Genomic DNA, 23,048 nt, shown 5'->3' on the forward strand with positions numbered 1-23,048 from the left:
AGATGTAGAGCTGGAAGAGCCCTCTGAAGCATCCAGTCCAAGCCCCTCATTTTACAGATAAGAAACTGAGGCACAAAGGTTATGTGACTTGCCCAAGGTCATATAGGAATGATAGAGCCAGAATTGGAACCCAGCACCTCTGACTCCAAATTCACCACTCTTTTCCCTGCCCCTCCCTGCCTCTTGATTGTTAACACTGACTCTGACGGTTACCACACATTGCCTTGATCAAAGAACCAAAAGCACTCTGAGAATCTCAAAGTGTTGCACACGTTGCTGTTGTTTGTTATCATTATAGCTCACGTCGCCCTTCCCCTCTCTTCTACATAGCTGCCAGAGGAATATTCCATCTCAGAATTAAGATGGGGGGGGGGAGGAATATCATAGTAACAAGCCGGCATTTGTTAATATGGCAGAATCTTGTTTTCCCTGACCTCTTCATATCCCATATTTATTTGGCTGAGGCACAGAATGCCAGCGACTCGGGAACTCGGGACGTTTTCTCTCTTACCTTTCAGGATGGTCACTTCATCTCTTTTAATTCACTCCAACATGAATGGTCAGCCATTCTTTCCTCTGCGTCTCTGGTCATGCCGGGGCATCTTCCTCCTCAGATTGTTCTCACTTCCTTAGCTCCCCTGATCTCTTCTGTCCCAGCTCATGTCCCACCACCACAGTCAGCTCAGCCTCCTCTTAGGTCTACAGTACCCATCATCTATGCTCCTTATTTGGTTCTGAATCACTCAACAAGCATTTATTAAGTGCCTACTATGTTAGGTCTGGGATCATACGCTCCTTCTTTTTCTGTCTCACATCATCGTGTCATATTCTTCTTTTGCTTTGGTCTCCCCAGCCAGACTGATCTTGCTGGAGAAAGGGAAGCTACCTTAGACTATATCCCCTTGACCCATTGTCTAAACTAGGCTTATGGTGTGCTTCCATACTTTCATAGATCTGCTATCTCATCAATGCAGATATTTCCTCCATTGGTGCAGAAAGAAACTCACCCAGACTTTCTCATTCTATTCAAGTCTTGCCCATGTTTTCTCAGAGGCCCTCCACAAAGGTTGGATGTTCTCCTTTGTATCTCTTTATAGTTTGGTGGTGCTAGAGCATCATTTGGAGTGTTCATCTGTTACTCTCTGTTCCCATCCCATGACTGCCCCACCTCTTTTTCTGATCATAAATCTCCTCCATGCTTATGCTACTTCTCTCATGTAGGTCATCATTAGAAATATGATGTAGTCAACAGCATTTGTCACTGTCATGGAGAGCAAGGTCCAAATGGAAGAGGAAATCTCTATAGATGGTGAGATTTTCTAGGTGTACCAGTTTGCAGGTGATATTATACTGATGGCCTCAAGCTTTCACCTGAAGTTTGTAGGGTCTCTTCAATGAGATCCATGATTATTCAGAAAAAGTTTAGGCAACAATCTACACAGGAAAAACTAAATGGATGAAGAGGACTATTATCTAGAATATCACATGTAGTTGTGTGGCCAGTCCATTGATCAATTCCATCAGTACATAAATCTGGGATAGGTATGGCAGGAGAATAATAGGTCAGGCCCAGAACTGAATAGGAGGAAGAGATTGACAAAGTTGTCCCCTTGCTACAAAAATCTAACTTTTCAACATGAATGCTTTCCTGGAGGCTCTATAGAATGACAATCTTAAAATATCTCAATCTCTAAAGGATTAAAGTTGTTTCTGATCCAAAGGGCAATAGAGAAATCCATAGTAGATCATAGCACATGGATAGGCTATGTGAACAACAATTTATCTTTTGAATAAATGAGTGGCAGGACTCTATCTTAGGAAAAAAGAGGGCACTCGATAAAAATGTGATTTGTTCTAAATCTGGAATTCTAGAAAGTGCAGAATCTGGACTAAAAGGTGTATACTTCAGTGGTGTGGATGGCCTTCCCCTGAAGCAGATCACCCCAACCCCCCCACACACACCTTAGAAAACTATTTCATGAGCTTCTACAGGTCAGAAATGAATGCTTTGGAGGCCAACCCTACAGTGATGAGCTTCTCTGTATAGTGCCAGGCTTGTCTCTGGATAGCAAATACATCGCCTGTTATTCTCCAATCCCTGGTTTCCTTCAAGGCACAGTATGGGGGCCTGGTCCCCTGGGATGCTTTTCTGGATCTCCCCATCATTACTGCTCCCTACATCTTGAAATGACTCTGCATTAGTTGGCACATACTTTGTATTATGTTTACTGATCTGTGAACCTGTTGGATCCTTATGCTAAAACATAAGCCCCTCAAGGGCAAGCACAGATTTTTTGGTTCCCCAGTGCCCATCTCAGGGCCTATAAAACGGAGATTCCTTTGTTGAAGCTTTTAGAGACCTTCCCGACCTGGCTCCAAACTCCCTGGACACTGCTTCCCCATTTTGTGCTCCGCAAACCAAGTCAACTGGTTTTTCTCCATTCTTCACTTACAGTCATCATGTCCCTCCTTGGTGCCTTTGTGCAGCCTGCGCCATATGCCCGGAAGGCGCTCCCTCTTCTGTCTCACACAGGCCCTGTCTTTCTTTGAGATGCTCCTCAAACACCACCCCTGGCATGAAGCCTTTCCTGGTTCCCCTCCCCACCAGCTGCTAGTGCCTTCCCTTACAAAATACCCTTTATTGTAGTCCTTTGGATATAGTTGTATTTATTTACTTTATATTTGTTCTGTCTCTATCTAGATACCATCTAATTGGCTTCCTCGGTTATCTCCATCTATATCTAGATGTCCCACTAACTCTCCTATTAGAATACAAGTTCCTTGAGGCCAGAGATTGTTTGATCTTTTTTACTTGTAGCCCCAGTGCCCAGCACGTATGTTTATGTATTGAGTACACAGTAGGTGCTTAATAAATGCTTGTTGAATTCAATTATTGTCAGGATCATAGTCATAGATCACAGATATAGAGCTGAAAGGGACCTTGGAAGCCATCTACTCCAACATCTTCTCCCCATTTTACGGATGCAGAAGATGAGGTCAAGAGACATTTGACTCATCATTTAGGTTGAAAGGGACTGAGGTAAGTCCTCTTATGCCAAAGCCAGGGCACTTCTACAATAGCATATTGCCTCTAAGTCAAAGCGTGTTGGCTTGATAGGACCATCCAGAGATTGGACTCTGTCAGTATGGCCTTCAGGAACCCTGGGCCACTCCATAGCACCCTACAGGTGGACCTTGAAGGTGGCTGGACTTATAATGCCTTATAATTAGCTCTGTCTTTCTGCCCAGAGGGTCTTGGCATTTCTAACTTCACCTCCTGCTGTATTTCCTGGTCAAATGCAATTCATGTTCTCTACAGACCTGGTTGTCCGTGAACTTTTTTTTTCTTAATCCTTTGATAAGTGTATTTCAATGTAATTGGCTTCCTTTGAAGTCCTATATATTTGACTTTATGCATTTAAAAACATTAGTCCAAGGAGGGGTCTGTAGCACCACCAGACTGCCCAAGGGGCCCAGGGCACAAAAATGGTTTTAAGAATCTTGGATTACAGAGGCAGAGAATCTGACTAGCATCCCAGAGGCCATAAAAGAGAGGACAGGCTCTTTACCAAATGATATTCTTACAGCTAGAAGGCACTGCAGAGGCCATCAAGTCCAAGCCCCTCCTGTTACAGATGGTATAACTGAGGCTTGCCCAGGGTCACACAGCTAGGAAGCGGCTTTCTTTCAAGAGAAAGGCTGTAGTCTTTTACCTACCTCTGAGAAGAACACAGACAGGATGACCAGGCTGATCCAGTGGCTGACTCCAGCAAACTGGGATGAATTTGAAACTGCAAGGAACAGTACAAGAAAAGCCAGACTTAGGATCAAGGAGTTAAGAGTATGGGTAGGGAGAGGGTGTTGAGAGAGTAACTAAGTGTCCTGGAACCAGGGCCAGCTCTAGGGAATGCAGGGGAAAACCCACTGTGGGATCATCCCAGAAATATAGTGTTACTGACTGATAGGAAACCTCAAAGATGATCATGAAGAAAAATGGAAGGACAACCTGAGGGTGTGTGTGTGAATACATGCATGCAGTGTGGTGTGGTGTGGTGTGGTGTGTGTGTGTGTGTGTGTGTGTGTGTGTGTGTGTGTGTGTAGGGCAGGGAAAAAAAGACAAACAGTTCCTTTTGCCTCAATGCTAATGGGAGGCTTTAAAAGCTAACTATGTGAAGATGCCCCCAGCAAATGGAACCATCATAACCACCAGACTTGGGGGCAGAAGAGCTGGGTTCGAATGCCAACTCTGACTTACTGGCTGTATGATCCTAAGTAAATCAATTAATTTGTTGAGATCTTAGTTTCCTAAGGAAAGCTCTTTCAGTGCCAATGTTGTATGAAATTTTCCAGTAGAATATGTAAGCTAATGTAAGTAAAATGTAGGAGCAGGACTGAACCATTTTTTTGTATTAATAGAACCTGCCACAATGTCTGGAACATAGGTGCTTGTCAGCCACTGGGTTGACTTTTGACCAGCCTCTTTCTCTCTCTGAGGCTCGAGTTCCTCATGTTAAAAAAAAGAGATGGGGCATCCTCAGGAAATCTAAGGACCTTCCTGGTCTTGACATTTGGTGACACCCTTTATCTCTGACATCACTGCCTAGAGCCAGCTCTATCCTCTCCGCTATGCTGTCCAAGGTGCTGGCCTTGGTGGATTTCTTGACTGCATGCAAGGATGTTGGGGGAAGGAAGCTGGCCATGGAAGACCTACCAAGGAGCCCTCTCTAAGTCTGGAGGGACAGCTAGTTTAAATGACTCAGGAAGGACCCTGCATGAACCTCTGCCAGTGATAGGATCACAGGGATCTCCGTCTTGTCCAACTCTTTCATTTTATAGATGAGGAAACATAGACTCAGGCAGGTTATGTGATTTGCCCAAAGTCATGGAAGTGGGATTTGGGAAAGCAGGTCCTTTGGGGTCTCTCTTTTCTAAACTCTGAGTGTCAGAGCTAGAGAGGTCCCCTGAAGGATGAGGCACAGGAGCAACCTCTCAGGGAGACTCCATGATCACCTTAGGAAGAGTTGTTCAGCTCTGGTACACCCAGAGGGTGACCCTTGCTAGGACAGGATGGGAGCTTGGCCATTTAGCCCCCTCATTCTTGTATCAAATCAGCAGCTGAGTATATATAAGCATCTCTAAGGAATGAAAAGCCCAGAGTTCAGGACCCTGCAGTAGGAGACCCTAGCCTACCAGGGGGCAGCATAATGGACCTGAGCGACTGATGGTGGAAGAGGGCTAGGGGAATAAGGCATCAAAAGGGATGATCATAGGATTTGGAGCCAGAAGGGACCTTGGAAGCCATCTCATCCAACCCCTTCACTTTACAAGAGGAGAAACCGAGGCTTGGAGAGAAGTGCCTTGTTCAAGGTCACACAGGGAGTTTTAATTAAACCTGTGATTTCGTCAATGTAGGGAGCTTCCAGGTGAGGAAGCACCCTCTACCAATACAGGCTGGCTCTCTGCAGTTTATAATCTAAAAAATTTACCTACAGCATTTAGAAACTAAGTGATTTGCCCAGGGTCACACAGCCAGCAAGCATCAGAGGCTAGACCTGAATCCGAGTGCGCCTAGCTCTGAGGATGGCTCTTCTGTCTCCATTATTAATCCCATTTTAAAGAAGAGGAAACTGAGACTCTCTGAGATTAAGTGAGTTGCCCGGGGGCACACGGACAGTATATGTCAGAGCCATCGTATTCTTCCCCACTGCACTACCCTCTTTCTAGTGCTAACACTAGCTCCCATTTCAATGGCCCTTTCAGGTTTATAAAAGGCTCTTTTCCAAGGTAGATGGTGTGAGGAGGTTTATTGTCCATCCTACAGATGAAGGAGTCCAGGGGTGGGGAAGGGAAGGGATTTTTGGAAGGATTCACTGGCCTTGTTGCTATTCTTCACACGTGCTCCTCCACCCCTACTTCTGGGCATCTTTACTGACTGTCCCTGGCAGCTGGGGTTCTCCCCGTCCTCATCTCTGCCTCATAGCTTCCTGGCCTCCTTTTGATCTCAGCTCAAACCCCAGCTTCTGCAGGAAGCCTTGCCCAGACCCTGTCAATGCTAGTACCCTCCCTCTGTGAGCATCTCCAGGCTCTCTCGCTGGATCTGGCTCATACTTAGTTTTTATATGTTACCACCTCCCTCCCCCACCATTAGAATGGGAGCTCCTTCAGGGCAGGGGCTGTTTTTGCCTTTCTTTGTATCTCCAGAGCTTAGTGGCATGCCTGGCACATAGTAGGTGCTTAATAAATGCTTGATGACTTGACATAGCTAGCATCAGAGTCCTCTGGCTCCAAACTGGCTCCATGACAAGGCTATATTCAAATTATAATAACACCAGAAGACCTGGGGAGTGAGCACCCTGGGGAAGGGGAAGAGGAAGGGGAAGGGAATAAACAGTTTTATATGGCACCTACTATGTGCCAGGAACTGTGCCAAGTGCTTTACAATTTTTATCTCATTTAACCCTCACAACAACCATGTTCTGTTATTATCCCCATTTTACAGTTGGGGAAACAGAGGTTGAGCGATTTGCCCAAGATCACATAACTAGTAAGTGTCTGGGGTGGGATTTGAACTCAGGTCTTCCTGACTCTAGGCCCAGAGATCTAACCACTGTGCCTGCCTACCTACCTCACAGGGAAAGCAAGGACCAGATCAGTGGGGAACAGGGAGAGGATTTGACTTTGTGGATACATTCCTTTTAGGCCACTGATGCCTTATGAGCTCTGCCCCTTAAACTACCCCTGATTCCTCTGGGCCTCAAACTGCCCTGGGGGTCAGTGGAAAATGATCCAGGGAGCCCAGCATCTGTGTGATTCAGAAGGGAGCAAAGGAAGACTGAGAACATAAAACTCTCTCCATCCGTTGTTTCTCAAATGAATTCCTGGGCTGTTTTTTTTATTTTTTTATTTTTTTTTATGGCTTGTTTGAGAAGAGCCATAAATCTCTGGCCGTACATTTTATGGAATTTAAGATGCCTTTTATGAGCTGCCATTGGATCTCCCACCAAAACCAATCTCCTGGATACTTAATTTTAAGCAAAATTCCAGTCAGTGTCTGCTAGGTTCTTAGTTCTATCCAATGGCTTGGTTACAACCTGAAGTAGCAAGGGACCTATGGAGAATTCACGGCATGGAACCAAAGTCTCTGTTATGATTAAATCGCATAAAAATCGGACAGTTTGTATGGGGAGGGGGGAAGGAAAATATAATGTGTTTTAATTCAAGACAGGTTGACTGAGTATAAAGCCAGTGTCTGTCAACTCCATGCCGCAGAAATACTTTCACTGGGACCAAGGGGCCACCAGGCACATTAAAGCCAAATGGGTCTGTCCGGTAGAGAAAGTCAGTTTGTTCTTACAAGCGTCCTTTGTTAGGAAGGGTGTCTCTAGTGGATGTTGCAAGGGGCCCAAAGATCAGAAATCTAGAGCTAAAGAGGACAGAGGCCATGGGGCCCAACTTCCTTGTTTTACAGCTTGGGAAACTGAGGACCCGGGAGGTTTAGAAAGTTGCCTGATGTGACACGTAAAAGGCAGAAGTGAGATATGGACCTAGGGTCAATGTCCGGCTATATCTTGGGTCACAGACAAGAGAGACCTGGCCTCTGTGGTCCGCTGTCCAAGCAGAAAGCAGAGGAGGTCTTTGCTTGAATGGGAAAGGTCATTTGTGAACTCCGGGAGTGACCTTTGCATTGAACTGAATTACTCCGGTTGTGAGATGATGGCAACGATTTGATTTAACAGCTTGTAGTTCCTTGTTTCTCCCCCCAGCCCTATGCTGTTTGTTGGTGGGAGGCACAAAGAGCCAGCTAGTGGATGGAGTGCTGGGTCTGGAGTCAGGAAGACTTGAGTTCAGATTTCAATTTTGGCATGGTGTAGGCAAACTTGGGCAGGTCACTTAATTCCTGCCTGCCTCAGTTTCCTCATCTATAAGACAGATAATAATCGTACCGTCCTCACAGGTTTATTGGGAGGAATAAAAGAATAAACACATTTGTTATATAAATGACAGCAACTATTGCTGACGTTGGTGGCAGTGTCAGGGAGAGAAGAAGAGGGACAGCAGAGACTTTTGTACAGCAGATCCTTGAACTCTGTAATTCCAGACTGGCCGAGGGGCCAGGAAGCTCCCAGAGACTGGGGACCTCTGGCTGAGGTTCAAAGACCGGGGAATTTAATAAGGTAAAAAAGTCAGTTCCCCTAGACCTTCGAGAGAAGGCAGATGTGTGTCTTTGACTCTCGAGGCCCAGGGGGCCTGGACACCTTTTCTGATGTCTTTTAAGGGCATCTGCAAGAACAAAAGGGTTAGTTTCAAACGGTTCCCCAAGCCCCCTGCCGTATTCTCTCCAGAGGGCCCATATTGGCAACGGGTTCACCCGATTCAGCCGTGTATAACTTTCTCAAAAAGGTGAGTTCATTAAACTTTAAAAGGTACCTACCTATCTACCAAGGTGGGGGTGGGGGGGAGAAAGAGAAGGGAAGGAAACTCCTCTGAAACAATTTAAATAATAAATTCCATACACAGGGTCCCCCACCTTTTCCTGATGAAGATTTCCCCCAAATCTCCTTCTTACATTCAAGAGAGGAGAGTGTGAAAATAAGTTATTAATGGGATCACAGAATCATAGATTTAGAGCTAGAAGGGGCCTCTAATCTAGTTAAATACCCTCATTTTTTAAATGAGGAAACTGAGGCCCAGAGGAGTCAAGTCACTTGGCCAGGGTTCCCCAGGTAGTAAGTGCCTGACCTGGAATTCAAACCCAGATCTCTCGAGCTCCAAATCCAGGTTCCTTTTCCCCCATCCTACTGCAGGTGAGGAGAGAATGGCTGCTGGTTAAATTCTTCTCCAATCTCCATAAGCCACGGGAGAGGATTGACTGGCATTGACTGGCTTGGATCCCTCCCCAGAAAGGCACAAGTTCATGCTCAAAGGGCTATAAAACCATGCATGCCCTCTGACCCAGCAATACCGCTGCTAGGTCCATATCCCAAAAGAGATTAAAAAAGTAAAAGGATCTATATGTACAAAATATTTATAGCAGCTCTTTTCTGGGGTCAAAGAATTAAAAATTGAGGGGATGCCCATCAATTGGGGAATGGCTGAATGAGTTGTGATATACAATTGTGATGGAATATTATTGTACTATAAGAAATGATGAGCCGGATGGTCTCAGAAAAACCTGGAAGGACTTGAATGGGCTGATGCAAAGTGAAATGGACTGGGTACAAAGTGACAGCAAAATTGTAAGATGATCATCTGTGAGTGACTTCACTATTCCCAGCAACACAATGATCCAAGACAACTCTGAAGGACTTAGGATGAAAAATTCTATCCATCCCCAGAGAAAGGACTGATGGTGTCTGAATCCAGATTGAAGCATATCCTTCTTAAACTTTATTTTTCTTAAGTTGGTTTTTTTTTGGTCTGTTTTCTTTCACAACATGACTATTATGGAAATGTTTTGCATGGCTATACACATGTAACCTACATCAAACTGCTTGCCTTCTCGATGAGAGGGAATGGGAGGAAGGGAGGGAGTTTGGAACTCAAGGTTTTAAAAAGGAATGTTAAAAATTGTTTTTATATATGACTGAGAGAAAATTTAAAAATAAATAAATGAAAAAATTAAGTTTGAAAAAAAAAGAAAGGTACAATTTCCACCCACAGATGATGCCCCACTGGCTGGGGACACCTGCGCCACACAGATGCACAGAGAATAAATCAATAAAGGCAGACACGGACCCGCACACACATACATGTCTCTATCTTGCTACTCACACTGGAGAGCCTTTATATCTATTAGCAGTTCCAGTGTCAGGAGAATCACCACCAGGACCACGCAGGCTACCAGGAAGCTGTTGAGACTCGCACTGAGTAAGAACACCTGCCACACCGAGGCCCGCCTTCCACAGCATGGCTTCAGCCAGTTGGACCTAGAGGGACAAAACAGGGGGAGGGGAGAGAAGGAGCTGAGCAGCGTACAGAAGGTCCGTCAATGTTCCAGTCTGGGTACTGCCACTGACTCGCTGTGTGACCTTGGGCAGATCTCCTGTTCTCCCTGGGCATAGGGGGTAGCAGAAAAACATGGGAAAACTGGTCTGAATGGATGCAGGACAAAGTAAAGAGGTGACTATAACAAATATGAAAGAACACTAAGAAATGACCAATCTTGGTCCCATAGAACAGGTAAGGAAACAGACCTTCCTCCTTCCCACAGAGAGGTAAGGGAATATGGGGGCCAATTGCTGCATACATTGTCAGAGACAGATGCCATATTGGTTATCTCTGATAAGCTGTTTTTGTATGTTACAAGGTTGGGGCTCAGTGCTGATGTAGGAAAGGCTTATATACAGAAATGGCATAAAAACATGAAGCAATAAAACACATTAAAAATAAAAAGGGACAGACTAAGTAATCTTTTCTTTATCTTGTGTTAGGTCCAATGTATATGGCTTTCTCACGAAGGTTTATTTGCTATTTGCTACTTGTGCTCTTTATGGAACTAGAATGCAGTGGGAAGAAAGTCAAGCCTTGGACATATAGCTTTGATGTATATGTATACACATATATATGTCACACACACATATATACACATATACATACATATACATATGTGTGTATGTACGTACACTTACACACATATGTATATTCATTTCTTCTTCTTAAGGTATAGGGATTAAGAGCTCTGCTTGAACCTAACATTATTCCTCTTGACTAATAATATTTTTTTGCATGGGGGTGGGGTGGGGTGGGAGGAGATAGATATAATTCTGGCCCTGCCTCAAACCCCTTGTCTGGGAAGAGCTGAGTAGCCAACTTCTGACACCAATCTCCTGCTTTCCTTCTGGGAAGGAATCAAAGTCTCCCTTGAAGAAGTGTGGGTAGAAGAAATTCTGGAGATGTTTATACCTCTCTATGAGCTTTATCTGGGTAGCTAGGTGCTGCAGTGGATAGAACACCAGGCCTGGAGTCAGAAAGACTCTTTCTGACCTGAGTTCAAATGTGACCTCAGATACTTACTAGCTGTGTGACCCTGGGTAAGTCACTTAATCCTTTTTGACTCAGTTTCCTTATCTGTAAAATGAGCTGAAGAAGGAAATGGCAAACCCTTCCAGTATCTTTGCCAAGAAAACCCCAAATGGGATCACAAAGAGTTGGACATGACTGAAATGACTGAACAACAAATGAGCTGTATCTAAACACACTTGTGTGGACAGACATCACCTACATGGGCAACACTTACACATAAAAACATCCAAGATATTCCATCCCTTGGATCAGGGCCTTTGCCTCGGCTGTCTCCCACACCCAGGATGCACCCTTCCTCCTCTCTGCTCCATGGGCTCCCTGCCTGGCTTCCTTACAGGAGGTAGGTGCTGATCTCCCCAGGGTCTGAGGCTCTTCTCCTAGAAGGTCTAACTCCCGCCTTGTACAGGAAGCTTTTCCCAAGCCCTTGGATGGCAGTGCCTCCCCTCTGAGATCATCTCCAGTTTGCCCTGTCACTATCCTCCGCACATCTTGTTTCCTCTTATTAGACTGGGAGCCTCTGGAGGGCAGGGACCATCTTTTGTCTTTGTATCCCCAGTGCTTAGGACAGTACCTGGCACACAGTAGGTGCTTAATAAATGCTTGTTGTCTTGACTTGTGTTCTAAGGCCCCTAGGAGTTCTAACACCGGATACTGGGGGTCCTGACACTGAGTATGTGACTGCAATACAACACACAGACTGGGGATCTGATGAAATGTGGGTATAAAGCCAATTAGCAAGTGAAAGATCTTTCCCGACCATTGAACAGGCTTCTGGTGGGACCAACAAAGGGAGGCCTGATTAGAGACAGGCCCACACCCTTTCACTAACTAGGTATGAGGCCCCAGGCTAGTTAGCAAACTAGTTTGCTAGTTTTTGAGAGATGTGAAGCCCTCAGGGCCCTGAGGGGAGTTGCTAAAACCAGAGCCTATGGTATGTGCCCTGAGTTCTAGTCAATCAGATAGCCCAGAACTGGGAGTAGCATAGCTGAGAGAGGCAGGATTCAGAAGCAGACATCAAGAAGACATTGAGGCAGCAGACACAAAGGGAGAGCCAGCATTGAGACTGCAGAGCGGAGAGTGCTGAGAGACAGTTGTGAATCAGCAGCAGGAGAGAGTGCTAAGAGGAGAGTTAGAATTTGTGAGTGATCTTTCATGGGAAGGCCTTAGCAGTAGGGGGAGGCTACAGTATGGCTTGCTTCCTTGCTATGATATTTTGTTATATTTGTTATAATTTCCTTGTTACTACAGTGAGGTGGGCTTACAGGTTTTGGAATATTATTGCTACTGTATCAAATGGGGGCACTGGTCCTTGGATTTGATCCTCTGGAGTCTAAATAAGTGTTATACTTCCTCTGCCTTCTACCTAGAGAATTCCTTATACTTTGCAATTCCGAACCACTCAGGCATGTCCATGGCCTTCTTTGAGGTCATGAATTTTGCCTTATTGCTATAGTGGGAAAGAGGAAATGAGTGATATCACATGGGAACATTAACTGCCTCTAATCCCCAAGGCCTAAAATGTGGACCTGAGGGATTGTTTGTTCCAACCTCCTCATTTCACAGATGGGGAAACTGAGGCCATGGGGGTCCAGCGACTTGCTCACGGTCAGACAAGCATCACAGACAGAATTTGGATACAGGGCTTCTGAATCCAGAGCCTCCCATCACTGGTATGCTTTAGACCAGGAATCAACCAAGTAAAAGGGGAGTGGAACAGGGTGTGTGGCCAAAAGACCCCCCTGGTGTGGGAATCCCTGAAGTGAAGGCTGGAAGCATTTGGCTAAGGATCAGAGGAAGGAGGTAAAGAAGTCATACTGCAGACCTTGACAGATAGTGAGCTCCTCATCACTAGAAGTATTCAAGCAGAGGGGCAGGTTTGATGCTGAGGGAATTCCTGTTGGTGTATCATGTGGACTCCCTGGCTCCTAAGGTCCCTCTCAACACTAGGATTCTAGAGGGACCCCCAAAGGAGGCTGTGATCTGTATAGGAGGGGATGCTGGCAAAGACTCAGGAGCTGTGTTCTGGTCTCAGGTCTGTCACTGGGTGGCCTTGGGCAAGTCGCTGGGCCTTAGGCCTCAGTTTCTCAGATGTGAAATGAAGAAACTGCTCTAAGTGATCTCGGCATGGAGAACCCCACACATTCCAGGGTTAGAGAAACGGAGTGACAACAGGAGGGGAACATGATGTAAAGAAAAAAAAGTCAGAAGACTCGAGTTCTAATCCAGGCTGCATCACCGACTTGCCATGGGACTCTGAGCAAGTCATTCCCCAGCTCTGGGCCTCAGTTTTCTCATTTGTCAAATGAGAGGTCCCTCCTTGCTCTAAATCTCCAGTCCCATGAATACATATGGTCTTAGATTTAGAGCTGGATAGGACCTTAGAAGTCTTCAAGTCTATATTCTCCCCATTTTATAGATGAAGAAACTGAGGCCCAGAAAGGTCAAATGCTTTGTCCAGGGTCATACAGCTAGTATTTGATGTAGGATTTAAACTCAAGTCTTTCTGACTCCAGGTCTAGTTGACTCCATACGCTGTACTACCTGCATGATCTCAAGCAGTCAACAAGCATTTATTAACTGCCTACTGTGTGCTTATGCCGTGTTAGGCATTGAGAATACAACATAAAACAGTCCCTGCCCTCGGGGAGTTTACATTCTATTTCTAAGGCCTTTCCCAGCCCTCTTGATCTTCTGGGCTGGCTGGTCAGGCACAAAAATGACAAATCTTTGGTTTGAACACAAACTGATGGGAATCTGCTCATTCCAATGGAAAAGTGAGAGGGCTGTGGGACCATCATGGGGTCTGAGGAGGTGGGACAGGACAGCTTCCCCAAGAAGTGCTGGCCCACACAGCCAAAGGTGGACCACTGATCCAGAGAAAGCTTTGCAGAATTGTTTTGTATTTCAAGATCTCCTGATATTTAAAAATACCTTTGGCTAAGATGACGCCTTTGTCCTTCCCTCTCCTGACTCATGCCTCGTTGTCTCACCTACGTGTGTCTCTTTAACACTTTGGAGAGGACCCTCCCTCCCCAACGTGACACTTCCTGCCTCCAGGCCAGGTTCTGCTTGGTCCCATTTTCATCTCTCGCACATCACGCCTCCCCTTCTCACATGGCCTCCTGGCTGTCTCAGCAGTTTCTCTAGGAGATTTCTTCCTCTTCTCTGCCCTTCCCTCTGTCTGTTGACACATCCTTCATTCCTGGAAGGGCCGTTTTAAGGCTCCCTTGGGAGGGAGCTTTTATTACGTTACTAAGCCCCATTCCCTGCATCCTACATCAAACCAAGTGGAATTGGCTGTGCCCCCTGGAACTGACAGCAGCTGACTGCCATCTGAAACTCCAGCCAGGTGCACTCCGGTGGTGATAAATAAAGAGGAGTCGGCAGGCAGAGGCCACCCCTTCCTCAACACCATCATGCTTGACTCACTGGCAGGCACAGGGGTTTTTGGGTTTTTGCCTCAACTTTTAGTGGGTGGAAGTTGGGGCCTCATTCTCCTTGGGACTCTGTGCATCTAAACAGACTGGGGAGCACCTACCAAAGTCTCCTTAGTCTTCACACAATGAAAAGTCATAGGCAAAGGATGTCAGAGCTGGGATGAAACCTAGAACAGAGAACGTTAGAGCTAAAAAGAACCTTAAAACAGAAGATGTTGGAGCTGAGAGGGACCTTAGAACAGAGAATGGCAGAGCTGGGAGGGATCTTAGAAAAGAGAATGTTAGAGCTGGGAGGGACTTTAGAGCAGAAGATGTTGGAGCTGAGAGGGACCTTAGAACAGAGAATGGCAGAGCTGGAAGGAACATTAGAACATAGAATGTTAGCACTAAGAACCTTAGAAAAGAAGATATTGAAGCTGAGAGGGACCTTAGAACAGAGAATGGCAGAGCTGGGAAGGACCATAGATATCAATTAGCTCTACTTTCTCATTTATGTTTTTCCTATGAAAAACAGGATTACTCGATGTTAAGTCCTCTTTAGGAAATCTTACCAGTTTGTACATAATTTATATAAGGTGAAACATATGTATACATATGCATAAATCACTTTAACCCTCAGTTGTAAAACTGTATTTAAGTGCATGTCTGTTTGTTTTTCATTTCCCCCTTAAAAGTTAGTCAGAATCAATACCAAATTAGAAGAAAGGATAACAATGAGAAGGCCTATCATATGATTATCATACTAACAACCCAACTTATTAAATATGCTGTGCTAGGTGGCACAGTAGCCCTGGAGTCAGGAGGACCTGAGTTCAAATCTGGCCTCAAGCACTTACTAGCTGTGTTTGCCTCAGTTTCCTCATCTGTAAAATGAGCTGGAGAAGGAAATGGCAAACCACTCCAGTATTTTTGCCAAGAAAACCCCACATGGGGTCACGAAGAGTTGGACACAACTGAAAGAGACTCAACAACAACAATTGATTCTGAAAAATGAAAAATGGATAAAAGTGAAGACATTGACTCTGATGATCACCTTCAATGTAGAAGTTTAAGCAATATAAAAATAGTCTCTACTGTTGGAGACCAAAAAAGCCCAGAAATTTCCTCAGTCAGCAAATATTTGGTCTCAGAGAGCAAATATTTTGCTCTTTAAGCAGAAAGACATGACAATCTAAATTAGAGTATAAGTACATATGGAAAACACTATGGAGAAGGATTAGGACAGAAGATCATGAGTAGTGTTGTTTCACAAAGCTGGGAAAAGCAGTAAAGGGAAGAGGATGCTCACCAATAGGGGGATAACTGAACAAGTTATGGATACAAACGTAATGGAATCTTATTGTTCTATAAGAAATGATGAAGGGGATGGATTTAGAGAAACCTGAGAAGATTTGAATGAACCAATGCAGAGTGAAGTGAGCAGAACCAGGAAATCAGTTTATACAGTAACAGCAACATTGTAAAGATAATTTACTTTGAAAGATTTAAGATCTGATCAATGACCAACTCTGACTCGAGACAGCTAATGATGAAGCTCACCTCTTGATACCGAGTTCATGGACTAGAGGTGCCGAATGAGACCGACATTTTGGGACAAGGCTATTATTTTGATTCCTTTTGCTTGACTATATTTATTAATTTAAAGTGAAGTCTTTTTTTTTTCTTGGAGGAAAGGAATTGGGGGAGTGGAGCAGAGGTTGGTGATAGTGATGTCAAAAAAAGAAGAAAAGAAAGAAAAGAGCAACTGGAAGATTTTTTTTAATGTCCAGAAAAAAGCAGAAGCAAGTTTAGAGGAGAGTCACAGAGAAGCTGGAAAGCTTGAAAGCAAGAGGTTGAATTTATTACATATATTTTTTTAAAAACAACAAAAACCGAAAACTCCAAGCTTCATATAATAAAGGTAGAATTCTCTTTTTCTATTCTTCGTATGTTCATCTATGTTGGTGTTTGTCAAGTTCAAAATAACTAAAAAGAAAAAAAGAGAAAAGCAACAGAGGGAAAATGAGGCTATAGAAAACTTTCTAGGAGTGTGAACTATACCACGTGATGCCCACATAATTTATGAGGACAACAAATGGACCTGAAGAACAGATTTGCCAGCATATTTCTACCAATCCGTTTTCATCATGGATAATAGTGAAGCGGCTACCACATTGGAGCTCATAACACATCATTATGTGATGATATAAGGAAGTAGAAATAGATTAAAGAAAATTGATCCAGAAGGAGCAGCTGGACCCCAAAAGAAATATGTGCCAGAGGTGACGCAATTGAGAAGGTGACTCAAAGAAGGAAGATTTCCCCTCCCCACCAAAATCATGAAAGAATTGATGAGCTTAGAGTCACAGGACATGATTTCAAGCCTGGCTCTGTCATTTAATGTGACCTTGGGTAAGTCACTTTACTTCTAGGGCTTGTTTCCTTATCTGTAAAATGAGGAGGTTCAGCTAGATGGTCCCTTGGGCTTCTTCAAGGTCTATAATTCTAGGAAAAGTTCACCAATGATCTCATTACATAAGAAGACTTCAGCAACTATAATACTATATGCTAATTTTCTCATCTTGGAGTCACAAGGAAATATTAATCATAAGAGTTAGGCTGGTGTTAGACAAATGATGTCTCAGTCTAAGATGAAACATACCCAGGTGTTGAGGTGAGGATGAGCTACAGGTCAGAGCCAGGGGTAGACTGGGCCAGCTTGCATGGGCTCATGAATGCTGTTATCTTTTCAGGGTGAGCATTTATACCTCAGAAATCAGCAAATGCTACAAATAAGGGGGTGATATGTTGTTCTTATGATTGCCTAGACTTAATGAAATGGTGGAGAAAATGTTCCTAGGGCAAATTAAATTGGAAAGGGTGTCTTGTGTACAATCCTGCCTCCAGAGAGCTAGTTAAACATTTATAGGCACAGTCCTGGGCAGAGTCAATGGGCAGTCTAGGAGCAATTGGACCTACTTGCTCCCACCATCAGGGAGGCAAGGCAACTGATCTTTGGAGAAACTGTTGCTAATAGTCCTCATGAGGCCCTTAGCCTCTTGGGCTACCTGTAACCAGTTTATTAAAGGAAAAAAATCCCAGGCTTCTGGGACAGTGTTTCCTAAGCTGGCAAGCTGACTTGTTGACATGTGGTAGAGCCAGAGAATGTGGGGGCACCTCTTTGGGGAAGAGCAGCATAAACCCTAGGGACTCTGGTGACCTGACTGGCTTTCCCTGAGTCTTTTCCCCTGGGGAAGTTCTCATGCATTGGACTATAGGCTGATGAAGGTTTTTGGCCCAGAGAATACCAAAGGCTGGGTGGTAATGACTCTTCTACAAGAATAATGACATATTTATGTTGGATAACACCTTCTCAATCCTTTTCTATTCTCTTATATGGGCCTATGACAAAAGTCAGAGAACTTAGGCGACTGGGCCATGAGGCCTTGATAACTAACATTAGCTTATTATGGAGACTAACCTCTCTTCCCATCACAGGATCCTTAGGGATCCTGGTGGTGCTCATACATGGCTGAGTGGATAATTGGGAGATAGCAGGACCAGTCCTAGAGGCTGTCAATATAATTTGTCCTTTTTTTAAAAAATTAGTTATGTTCAATTCTTCATGACCCCAGTGGGTTATCTTGGAAACGATACTGGAATGGTCTGCCATTTCCTTCTCTAGCTCATTTTACAGATGAGGAAACTGAGATAAACAGGGTAACGTGACTTGCCTAGCATCACACAGTTAGATCAGATTTGAACTCAGGAAGATGAATTTTTCTGACTCCAAGCCTAGCACTCTATCCACTGAGCCACCTAACTGCAACCATGGCTAATCACTAAAGGCAGTGGTAGCCTCCTTGTCCAGTGTGAACTGGCATTTCAGACACATCACTGAACTTTTGCGATAGATCAAGCATTGGTGACTTTTCTAATAGGAAAATCCAGGTTGAATGGATGGGAAGGTTTAGAACATTTTGACCCTGGGGTGCCAATGAGTGGATCCAGATGGAAATTCCCAGCAAGCAGCTGGAAATATGAGACTGGAATTCTGGGAAGTGGGGGAGGAGGCATGCATCTGGGAGTCATCTGCAAAGAGGAGACAATTGAAGTGTCATGAAAGTGAATGAGGTGACCGGGAGAGAGGGAGAGGGAGAGAGAGAGAGAGAGAGAGAGAGAGAGAGAGAGAGAGAGAGAGAGAGAGAGAGGCAGAGAGGGAGAGAGAGATCTGAGGCTCGAACTTGGGGGCACACCCAATTTTAAGGGGTGACAGGAAAATGTGGATGATAAGGTCATAGATTTAGTAATGGAAGGGACCTCACAGGTTATCCAGACCAACCCTCTAATTTTACAGAAGTGACTTTGCCAAATATATAGGTAAATATATTATATAGGTAAAAAGGAGAAGAATTAGGATTTGTACGCAGGTTCTCTGATTTCCAAAGCCAGATGGACCATGTTGAGTCAGCAAAGAGAGAGAGAAGGAGCCAACAGGGAGATTGTGACCCATGTAGAATATGTGATGTTTGTCTTTCTGTCATAGTCAAGTAATCATTATCTATGCATAAAGCATAGGCTAGCCTCTCCTAAAAAAGGTACAGGACCTCTGAGAATGCCTCTCTGTATTCCAGAGTAAAGAGGGTTCGTGTGGAGACAAAGAAAGGTGAGCTGAAGATGCAAAAAGGAAATCATAACTTATTGCCAGGAAGTTGGAGGGTGGAAGAAGGAGGACCATGGAACACTTGGAGGTGATGGATAGGAAGCTGTTTGCAAGGAGGGGGCATCTGCTTGTTCCCCAAGGAAAAAAGATGTAGACTCATAGGTGCCTTTATGTGAGAGATCAGCAAAAATCAGAGGAAGAAGAAACGAGCAATTGTGATTGATCGGCGATCTCCTGCAGAGGCAGCTATTTGTCAACCTGATAATAAAATTATTGGAATCTTCTATCTTCCCAGGGCAGATATCCAAGACAGGATGGAGAGCCTTCCAAGACTTGTCAAACCGGATGACCACTGCCCACTTCTGCTGACATGTGGCCACAAAGGATGCCATGAGAAGTCAGGAAAGCATTGCCAAGCAGCAGAAAGTGTTGGGCAATAAACTGAAGACCGCAGGGGTACAGGTGGTGTTTTTATCACTGCTGCCAACTGAAAGTAAGGGCTTCAGATGAAAAGGAAATGAACAGCCAGTTAAGGTAGGTGCCTTAGGACAGGATTTGGCTTTCTGGACCATGACTTAAAAACAAGAAATGATGGGCTCCTGCCCACGAATAATGTGCCCTTTAAAAGAGGCTGGTAAGAACATATTTAGCAAAACTAGGTGGCACTGTAATGGATAGAGCACAGGGCTTGGAATCAGGAAGACTCATCTTCATTAGTTCAAATCCAGCCTCAGACACTTCCTAGCTGTGTGACCCTGGGCAAGTCACTTAACTTTGGTTGCCTTAGTTTCCTCATCTGTAAAATAAGCTAAAGAAGGAAATGGCAAACCCCTCCAGTATCTTTGCCAAGAAAACCTCAAATGGGGTCATGAAGAGTCAGCCATGACTGAAAAGCAATTGAACAACAAGAAGAAAAATATATTAGCTCTGGCCAATGGAAAAATTTGTCTTGCTTGACTATGAATATTTTTTAACAAGGGTTTCATTTTCCTTTGTTCTCAACTGGAGGGGGTAGGGTGAGGGGGGGAGAAGGTGGACTTTGTCTGATTGAAAAAAATTAATGAAAAATAAAAGAAATCTTTGCTCAGTCATACAAATCTGGTCCAAAAAGGCATTCAAAACTGAAAAGCAGAATGAAGAGGCCCAGAAATTCACAGGAGACATAAGCCAAGAAACTAGCCAGCCCTAAAGTCCATGACTTCAAATGTCTATATCTGAAAGCAGAAAATATAAGTATCAAACAGGGTGAACCAGCAATCCTAACACAATGAGGCAAATTTAATCTGAAAGGTGTCTCTGAGTCTTGTTGGGATGGAATCCAGGATTGGGCTGCTAATTTAACTGGAATGGGATAAGAAAAGGGATGTGGTGCAAGGGAATCCAGGACCACTGGCGGAAGATCACTAGAGACAGAGACAATGGTGATATTGTCATTGGAGGGTGAGATGGCCACCCAAAAAGTTAACATAATTTTAGGTTGTTTTAATGGAGGCCTCGTGTCCAGGACCATGGAAGGGATACTTCCTCTGTCCTCTGTCCTCATAAGGCTACACCTGGAGTGTTGGATTCAGCACTGGTTGACTCAGTCTTACCTTGCTGGTCTTCTACTTCCCTTCCCTCCGTGTACTCTATGATCAGTGATACTGACTTCCTGGCTGTTCCTTGTACAAGATGCTCCATCCAGGGCTCTGGCTGCCCCTCCCCCATGCCTGGAACACTCTCCCTCCCCTTCTCCACCTCCTGCCTTCCTTCAAATCTCAGATAAAATCCCACCTTTGTCAAGAAGCCTTTCACAGTCCTTCTTCATTCTAGTGCTTTTCCTCTGAGATTTTGTCTAATTTATCCTGTCTATATCTTGTTTGTACATAGTTGTTTGCATGTTGCCTCCCCATTAGATTGTAAGCGACTTGAGGGCAGGGACTGTTTTTTGCCTTTCTTTGTATGCCCAGTGCTTATAATGTACAGTGCCTGCCACATAGTAGGTACTTAATAAATGCCTGTTAACTTGACAAGCTGAGAGAGCATCCAGAGGAGGAAACCACACCTTGAGAATCAGTGGTGTGCTGGTAAATGTTTAACAATCAGCTTTCCACAGCATGTTTTGAAGTTTAATCTGCATTATTAACATTTTCTCAATCACTTTCTTAAATTTCGACAATCAACAAAACAATAAAAAATTAAGTGAGTGAACAATGAATGAATGAATGTGTCCTAAGTGTAAATACTTGCACCAAAAATTTAACAATCATGTCTTGGTATGAGCTGACTCCAGCACACCCCTGCTTGAGATCATGTTATATGAGGGTTGCTTGAAGGAAATGGGGATGAGACATGGCGGGATAGACCATCAAGCATTTCACAGGCTGTCTTGTGGATGAGGGATTTCATTTGTTTTGGTTCATCCCAAAGGGGAAAATGTGGAGCCACGGGTAGAAGTCACAATGAGGCAGATTTCAGGTGGATGGAAGGAAAAACTTCCTGGCAATTAGAGCTAGACAAGTGCAGTGGGCAGCTTCATCGGGTCCCAAACAAGTTCCTCCACTAAAGAAAATGCATTACTGTCTGCCTTGCTGCTTAAGGATCAAATGAGGCATTTGGAAAATGCTTAGCACAGTGCCTGGCACATAGTAGGTGCTTAATAAATACTTGTTCTGTTCCCCCTCACTTTGAGCAAAGTCCGGATGGCCATTTGCTGGGAACGCTTGTCCATGGGTGGGTGGACCTCAATGGCCTCAAACATTCCTTCCAGCTCTGAATCTGTACCCCTAGGATCTATAAATGGAAATATCTGCTGCCAGTGGACCTGCCTATGGCAATGACCTCTCTCTCCCATGGAGGCTGCCTGGAATCAGCTTATAAAATGTGAGATACCTAAGGTTTCTTGGTTGGCATTTCTTGAATTGCCCCTTATTTTGTGAAGATGATTTGATGACGGAAGGGAGAGAAAGCCAGATGAGACCTTGTACCAGGCCGATGGAGGTAGGAAGAGTGTGGACAGCTGAGAGGCCTTCCCTTCGGGTCTCTGTTGGTGTTCCCCTCTGCTCTGGGTGTTCCTGGGAAAGTCTCATGCATTGGGGTGTGTTATAATTTGCCTGAACTCTCAGGCAAAGAATCCACTAAAGGGATGGGGAGAGATGACCCTGTGTCACAAGATCAGGAACAGCTTCATCCTTAACAGCATTTTCTGGACCCCTCTCTAACATATGCTTGGATCAAAGGTCATCGGACGCAATGCACCCCAGAGCTCAGAGAATCCAGCATCAAAAAAACAGATCAGTAATCAAGAGATCCTTCCAGTACAAAAGGAGAAGGACCAGAACCAGGACAAACACGGAAGGAGGAAGAAGCATGGAAGTGGTATGATGTCACATTCACATACCCTTCTGGAAGCTTTTCTATTCTTCCTGCTCAAGTAGGGGCCGATCCCAGAAAGGGGATCTGGCTGAAGGCAGATAAAGAAAGACAAGTAGGTGCATTGGGATGGGATGGGGAGGTAAGTAAAGATGTCAGAAAGATGGAAGAGGGAGGAGTCAGGTTACTTCCTTTGCAATGACTCAGGCCCTTGCATAACTGGCTCAATTGCCTTTTTCCCCCTTGGGACTTCTGCTCACCCAAAACCCAAGGGAAGGACCTGGGTATGCTTGAATAAAGGGAGCAGATGGGCTGAGAACATCTGGAACTATTGGAATTTGTCTCTTCTGGTAGTCTCCCTTCTGACTACTTTACCTTTAGGTTTCTCTCTCCTCTTGGACAATTAATAGCTAATAACTAATAATGAAGGCAGCTGCGGGTGCAGTGGATAGAGTTCTGAGCCTGGAGTCAGGCAGACCTGAATTCAAATCCTGCCTCAGACACTCACTAGCTGCGTGATCCTGGGCAAATCACCTAACCCTGTTTGCCTCAGTTTCCTCATCTGTAAAATGAGCTGGAGAAGGAAATAGCAAACT

The 23,048-nt window shown here is 44.5% G+C and overlaps 1 protein-coding gene across 1 annotated transcript in view; it reads right to left on the reverse strand.

The window, feature by feature from the left end:
• TMEM266 (transmembrane protein 266) overlaps positions 1 to 23,048 on the reverse strand; it is a 94,825-nt gene that overhangs the window by 63,418 nt on the left and 8,359 nt on the right. The window contains exons 3-4 of the mRNA XM_036769535.1: positions 9,772 to 9,926; positions 3,718 to 3,791 (exon numbers count right to left, since the gene is read on the reverse strand). Of these exons, the coding sequence (XP_036625430.1) occupies positions 3,718 to 3,791; positions 9,772 to 9,926 (229 nt within the window). The remainder of the gene's footprint in view (positions 1 to 3,717; positions 3,792 to 9,771; positions 9,927 to 23,048) is intronic.

Source organism: Trichosurus vulpecula, chromosome 8 (genome assembly GCF_011100635.1).
Source record: "Trichosurus vulpecula isolate mTriVul1 chromosome 8, mTriVul1.pri, whole genome shotgun sequence".
Taxonomy (NCBI): domain Eukaryota; kingdom Metazoa; phylum Chordata; class Mammalia; order Diprotodontia; family Phalangeridae; genus Trichosurus; species Trichosurus vulpecula.